A 7,580-nucleotide genomic window follows, 5' to 3' on the forward strand; every position below is an offset into this window, starting at 1 on the left:
ATAAGTGTGGACCCCACTTGTTAGGAGTAAGCAAGCGAATAATTTTAGAGAAAATAAGAACGCTATTAGGATTAAGTGAGACCCATATTTTATTGTAGCGAGATCGAGGAAGAGCTGATATTCCAACAATTGACTACTTATATTTAGGAACCAAACATACGGATGTATATAGACATATTTTAGAGTGTAAATTCACTCATTTTGCTCCATATGTAGAAAAACTTATATTTAGGAACGGAGGGAGTACAAGTGAGCATGAATTGTGCCGCTGCGTATTAGAACTTATTAAAGCCTGATTCACATCATTGTGCTCAATAAAAGGAATGAGAAATATAAAGGTCAGTGGGGAGCTTCCCTCACTGTCATAATTCCTCAAAAAAAAGGAATGGAAGAACCCCCAATAGAAAAATATTGGAAGATCTCTGTAATTAAGACATTTTGGCCTCGATAAGAAAACCAAAAATAATGTCTAGCACTATTTTTTTTCCTTGTGCTTGCCCTCAATTCAATTTTCATGAAAGAAAAGATATTCAATCTCATACTTTTAACGCTAAAACATATGATTAAATGATCCAGAACATGTAGCGTTACTCCAATAGATATTCATCAGTACATCATCAAACTGTTCTGGTTGCACCGCGTCATTGACAAACAACATCTTTGATTTGAGCATCCGCAAAGTGTTCACCTTCAGTCACCAGATTACAGGTCTTCATATTGCAGACTTGCATTTCAATGAAGTTAGCTCAATGTTGTCCCATGCCATCCCTTTAAAAATAGAAATAAAAATAACTCAGATATATACACCATCTGAACATCTGAGTATGTTGTTTGCGAACAGTATAAACAGATAAGATAAATTGTCACTTGAAAAGGGTAGTTTAAAAAAAGACAAACAAGAAAGACAAATGGCATTGCAGTGGAGTATATTGGTAAAGAAAATAGTTCTGCACTCAATATTAATGCAAATGCAATTGCATCATATATTTGACATGGATTCAGATGGTAATGTCATCGCCTAGCTTGACATAATATTCAGAACACCACATAGCCATGGCGTTGCGGTGTGGCCTCAATGAGCAGACACAGCCTCTGGTAAGGACTACAACTGACATGCAGGGACTGGTAGCAAACATGCTGCAGCCAGGCATGGTGTGTGTGTGTGTGTTCAGGTGTAACAAGAGGCTGAACGCGGCGACAGGGCAGCATACTCGAGAAAAATTGGAGTCCTCACCACAGTCCAGCCGTACCAATGTCGGATTAGGCGTGAGAGAATGAAATGAGGCATGAGAGGATAGAGAAAACAATCAGAAGGGTTGTAGCCAGAATCAAGAGTAAGACAGTAACATGAGAAGGCCAGCAAAGCTAATACTACAGGGGTTTTAGCTAATGGCACTCCCGTGTAAAGAGAATGGCTCACTGGCCCAGTACTGGCAGAGCTTGAGCATAATTCAAGAGGGGGCCATTACTCGAAGGGAACCAAATTAATAGCATTTTCTTCGATGGATGGAAAAATTAAGGGGGGAGGGGGGCATGGGCCCTGTTGGTCTACACTAAGCTCCACCATGGACAGCACTCAGTTAGACGATATAAAAGTATATGCCATGGTTTTTAAGGCGTCTGCGTTAGGACGCTTAGGCGCCCTGGCAGCGCCTTGGAAATCTGCCCGCTTTAGGCGCTTAGTCTGCCTTAGTGCTCAGGTGCCCGCTTAGGCGTCAGAGCAGGGGTAGAACGCCTTAGGACACTTTACTGCCTTAAAAACCATGGTATACGCTATCTCAAACAAAAGGATTCTAACAGAAACAGCCAGAGATGTGACCTGATTGACCCAAAGTAAACCAAAGAAATTTTGCCAACAGAGAAGTATGTGCTAATAAAGCTTCATAGACGCTTGTCCCCCCTACAGAAATTAGAGGACAATATAGTTTTATGCTTTACAACAGCAATCAAAATAATGTGGTTCCAAGAATTCACTTCAAAATAGCACCATGCTAGTGGCGACAGAAGGCTGCTGAAAGAATTACAGTCCCATTTGTACAAATAATGGACAATCCCATGTAAAGAGCAAAAGATCCAATAAGGAGAAATAGAGGACTCTAGACTCTTAAGGAAAACTTGATGGCAGAAGGACCAAAGCTTATACTCACTCATTTCGCTCTGTACGTAGTCCATATTGGAATCTCTAAAAAGGACTTATATTTACGAACGGAGGGAGTCCATATTGGAATCTCTACACAACTGAAGCAGCTACAACTCAAACACTGGAACAGCCCAACAGAAGATTCAAGGCAACAACATATTAAATGCTTCAATTAATCTATATATAGAGAGAGAGAGAATAAAGAGAATGGCTCACTGGCCCAGTACTGGCAGAGCTTGAGCATAATTCAAGAGGGGGCCATTACTCGAAGGGAACCAAATTAATAGCATTTTCTTCGATGGATGGAAAAATTAAGGGGGGGAGGGGGGCATGGGCCCTGTTGGTCTACACTAAGCTCCACCATGGCCAGCACTCAGTTAGACGATATAAAAGTATATGCCATGGTTTTTAAGGCGTCTGCGTTAGGACGCTTAGGCGCCCTGGCAGCGCCTTGGAAATCTGCCCGCTTTAGGCGCTTAGTCTGCCTTAGTGCTCAGGTGCCCGCTTAGGCGTCAGAGCAGGGGTAGAACGCCTTAGGACACTTTACTGCCTTAAAAACCATGGTATACGCTATCTCAAACAAAAGGATTCTAACAGAAACAGTCAGAGATGTGACCTGATTGACCCAAAGTAAACCAAAGAAATTTTGCCAACAGAAAAGTATGTGCTAATAAAGCTTCATAGACGCTTGTCCCCCCTACAGAAATTAGAGGACAATATAGTTTTATGCTTTACAACAGCAATCAAAACAATGTGGTGGACCAGTGTTTACCACTACAATATCCAACAGAAAGCTAAGCAAAGGCAACCATGTTATATAATACTCCCTCCATCCCAAATTACTTGTCTTAGATTTGTCCAATCAATCTAAGACAATTAATTTGGGACGGAGGTTGTATGTATGTAAGAATGTGCGTGAATGACATCAATTAAGAAAGAAGTTCTTTGAGAATCCTACATGGAATGAAAAACCAGGCAGCATGTCTATTGCACCATAGGTACGATAAGTAAGGAAAAACACCAGTGTTTACCAGTAACGTATCCAACAGAAAGCTAAGCAAAGGCAAGCATGTTATATAATATGTAAGAACGTACGTGAAAGATGTCATTTGAATATTAAGGGAGCTTCTTGTAGCCAGTTACCTGTTCGCCTTTTGAAGGTATTTGGAGAAGACAGTTGAAAGTTGGGTGGTATTAGAGAACTTGTCTTCTACATTCACATCAGTACATGACTGCAGATCCGCATGGTTCATGTCAACCATGATCATCCACTCCTTGCCAGCAAATTCCTTCGCCCTCAGCAGGCAGCACAGAACACCCGGGTCATCCATGCTGATGACTGGGTACTCAGGAAGACGCCGAGGTAAGCTCAGACCTCGGTAACGAGGTTGTGCCCAGAGACAATCCAGGTTGATCTCACAATGCACCTCCCACTCGAACTTGGAGTTCAACGTCCAAATGGTGATTTTGTGGGTTAGCTGCTTCTGCCGCCGTTTGCTTCTCTTAGGAGCAATCCCTCGCCAGCCACTGTGGACTGTCTGATGAAAGTCATTGTCAATATGGACATAGCGCATCATGCCTTGGCTGATGGACACACTTCGGAACCTCCCTGGGAAGTACCTCGGGAACCGTGCGTCATCAGGGTATTTGATTCCTCCAGGAAAAGGCACGAAGTGGAGCACCTGGGAGTCCACATTTTTGGAGAAGTCGCATAGCACAACGCCGCTGAAGTAGTCCACCCAGCAAAGGAAACGGCCATCGAAAGCAAACACATCATCGGTAAACCAGAGGTCAGGGAGCTTATCAGCAAGCACCTCGGTGATGATTCTCCAATCGTTGGCGCCGGAGTTGAAGACACAGAGTTCAGCACTAGCGCCCTCTTTCTCGAGGTGGACATTGAGGTCGGCAACGATGTAGCAGTGCTCCGCTTTGAGCTGCAGAATGCCGGTGGTGAACTGACGAGCCAGGAACCGCTTTGTGCTGCGCCGAGGAAGCTGCTGCACCGGGGGGGGAGGAGCAGAGGCCGTGTAGACGAACAGATCTGGCGGAGCGTCGAAGTAGCGAATCCGGTCGGGGATCGCGATGTCGAAGAGGACAAGGTTCTTGTCGACTGCCCGGACGAAGGCAAGGAGTTCTTCTGAGCCTTGTCTCTCCGGCCAATGGAGGTTGAAGTAGGAGGAACCTGGAGGAGCTGCGAGGGTGAAGGAGACGAAGCAGGAGTGGACGCTGTCAATCTTGACTGGAGCGGCGGTCTTGTTCTTGTTGACGGCCTCACCAGCAGCGTCTAGGTCGTCGTGGCACCGTTTGCGGAAGATGCGTTCCAGCATCACCCAATCGGGGAAGACGACGGTCTCTTCCTCCGGCTTTGGGGCGCCTCCGGTGGCCATGGCGATCGCGATCGGAAATAAAGCCGCCGCCGCCGCCCTAACCCTAACCCTAGTTTTTGGTGGAGGAACTAGTGGAGGGGGAGGAAGGAAGGGCGACAGACTCAATATTATACCGTCTCATTGGGCCACAGACGCTAGAAGGGCGATAAACTAGAAGGGGCGGCTCATTGGGCCAGGAACTCAGTCGCACGCACAAGCGAACGAAGCGGGCCGTCTCGTTGATGTCCCTTTTTTCTGAAAGAAGTCTATTTTTCACCCTCAAATGTAGCCTGAGGGACAAATACCCCCCTGAACTCAAATTTGGTATGATCTTAACCCCCAATTCCTTAAAACCGGGTAAATCTCCCCCTTAGGTGGTTTTGCCTGAATTTTAGGCGGTTTTGGGGCCAGAAAGTGTGACATGGCATGATCAAAACTCTATCTGCTCGCCTCCTGATGCACGTCGTCTGCCACGCGACGGGCTGGCCGACTTCACCTTCTAGCAGGTTCCTTTAAACGGTATTTTTTTAACCAAATTTCCAAAAAAAATTCTGTTTGCTTTTTTTGTTTCGGTTTCTTTTCTGATTCAGTTTCATTTTTTTTCTTATATTTTTATTTTACCATTTTGTTTTTATTTTATATCCTTTGTTTTCAAAAAATGTTTAAAATTCCAAATTTTGGTAGTGATTTTAGAAAAAGTCAAGGTTTTTAAATTTTGTTCACAACTCAAACAAATTCGGCGTATATCACACAAATGTTCATTGTGTATTGAAATAATGTTCAATGTATATCACAAAAATGTTCAATGTGTAGTTAAAAATTGTTCAGAGTATATTACAAAAAAATTCAACATATATTAAAATTTTGTTCTGGGTATATCACAAAAATATTCACTGTGGAGTTCAAAATCGTTGTGCGTATATTATATGTATTTAAAAATTGTTTTGCATGTATTACAAAATGTTCGATGTATATTTTCAAAAAAATATTTTTTTAGGAATTTCAAAAATTTTGTTCATCTTTTCAATAATTGCTCAAGTTTCAAAAGTTTGTTCGAATTTCAAAATGTGTTCACATTTTTTGGAAAAAAATGTTCATGGTTTTAAAAATGTATTTGCGTCTGTCAATTTTTGTGCAGAATTTTCCATTTATTTTATTGAATTATTCGTGAAAACTTGAAAGATGTTCGATACTTTAAACTCTTGCACTGCATACAAATCACTAGATTTTGCCAGCTTGATTGGTCAGTTTCTTCACTTCACGAGCGGAGCGTCACGAGTTCGATCTCTCGCTGGCTCGGGTCTTTTAGGCCATTTTTTACGTGCTCGAGTACTTAACCTCTAAATGGGCTAGCCCACATGTGTGTACCTTAAGCTTGATACTAGTGGGCGGCGGCCCAATATTGAGCCACCTGGCTCACCCGCTCGCTTGCTTTCACCAGCTAGGTTTTCTCTTTGTTTGTCTATCTAAAAGAAGCTACTCCCTCCATCCCATAATATAAGATCGTTTTGCAACCAAAGACAGCTTGCCAAACAATGTTATATTATGGGATGGAGCAAGTAGTTTTCTTCTGATTTATTTTCGGTAGTTGGTTGAAAAATTCCTTTCGTTTTTTTTATAGTACTTTCAAAATAATTGTAAGATGAAAAATGTCGAAAGATTTGAAAACAAATCAAAAATGTAGAGAAAAGTTTGTGAATTTAAAAAAAGTTCACAGAATTGAATAAATGTTCCTCAATTAGTGGATTTTAAAAAGTTCAAGCATTTGAAAAAAGTTCGTAGATTTGAATAAATGTTCATGATTGTGGATCTCAAAAATGTCATGAATTTTAAAAAAGTTTTTGAATTTTAAAAATATTCATGAAATTTGGAAAATTCACGAAATTTAAAATTTTAAAAGTACTCTAAATGGGCTAGCCCACATGTGTGTACCTTAAGCTTGATGCTAGTGGGCGGCGGCCCAATATTGAGCCACCTGGCTCACCCGCTCGCTTGCTTTCACCAGCTAGGTTTTCTCTTTGTTTGTCTATTTAAAAGAAGCTACTCCCTCCATCCCATAATATAAGATCGTTTTGCAACCAAAGACGGCTTACCAAACAATGTTATATTATGGGATGGAGCAAGTAGTTTTCTTCTGATTTTTTTTCGGTAGTTGGTCGAAAAATTCCTTTCGGTTTTTTTGTAGTACTTTCAAAATAACTGTAAGATGAAAAATGTCGAAAGATTTGAAAACAAATAAAAAATATAGAGAAAAGTTTGTGAATTTAAAAAAAGTTCACAGAATTGAATAAATGTTCCTCAATTAGTGGATTTTAAAAAGTTCATGATTGTGGATTTGAATAAATGTTCATGATTGTGGATCTTAAAAATGTCATGAATTTTAAAAAAGTTGTTGAATTTTAAAAATATTCATGAAATTTGGAAAATCAAGAATTTTAAAATTTTAAAAGTTGAGACTTTGAAAAAAGTTCACCAGATTGAAAAAGATCATAAATTTTAAAACAATGTCATGGGCTTGAGAAAAGTTCACGGATGTGAAAACAAGTTCATGAACTCTTAAAACTTCACAAGTTCAAAAAAGTATGCAGGATTTAGAAAAAGTTCATGGATTTTAAAAAGAGTTCACAAACTTCAAAAAGTTAAAGGGTTCAAAAAAATTGTGAATTTGAAAAAAGTTCACGAATATCAATCATGATTTTGAAAATTGTTCGTGGGTTTGAAACAAGTTAACAAACTCAAAAAATCATGTATTTGACAAAAAGTTCGCAAACTTGTAAAAGTTCAAGGGTTCAAAAATAGTTCATGGAGTTAAAAAAAACATCGATTTTGAAAAGAAAACCGTTGATTTTGGAAGTATGAAAAAAGTTCGCGAAGTTGAAAAAAACTTAATGGATTTCAAAGAAAATAACCATAGATTTGGAAAAAAAATCATCGATTTTGAAACAAAAGTTCACGATTTTTAAGAATGTTTTTCATTTGAAAATAGTTTGCGCGTTTGTAAAAGAAAAGGAAAAAGAATTTGAAAATAGTTCATGAATTTGACCAAAAATGGATTTGAAAAAAGTTCACATAAT

General features: G+C 40.1%; 1 protein-coding gene across 1 annotated transcript; it reads right to left on the reverse strand.

Annotated features, from left to right (window-relative positions):
• Window positions 1-333: 333 nt before the first annotated feature.
• Window positions 334-4,600, reverse strand: LOC119303595. The gene is made up of 2 exons (XM_037580728.1): window positions 3,284-4,600; window positions 334-768 (listed from the first exon to the last, which is right to left on the reverse strand). The coding sequence occupies exons 1-2, from the start codon at window positions 4,525-4,527 to the stop codon at window positions 747-749; spliced, it is 1,266 nt and encodes a 421-aa protein (XP_037436625.1). The 5' UTR covers window positions 4,528-4,600; the 3' UTR covers window positions 334-746.
• Window positions 4,601-7,580: the final 2,980 nt, after the last annotated feature.

This window comes from Triticum dicoccoides, chromosome 5A (assembly GCF_002162155.2).
Source record: "Triticum dicoccoides isolate Atlit2015 ecotype Zavitan chromosome 5A, WEW_v2.0, whole genome shotgun sequence".
NCBI lineage: Eukaryota > Viridiplantae > Streptophyta > Magnoliopsida > Poales > Poaceae > Triticum > Triticum dicoccoides.

Bases quoted from the DNA above. Each gene is read 5' to 3' on its own strand.
- LOC119303595 (XM_037580728.1), bottom strand. From the start codon at position 4,527: ATGGCCACCGGAGGCGCCCCAAAGCCGGAGGAAGAGACCGTCGTCTTC. The intron at 769-3,283 runs GTAACTGGCTAC...CTATTTTTAAAG, and splicing joins TACCTTCAAAAGGCGAACAG to GGATGGCATGGGACAACATT.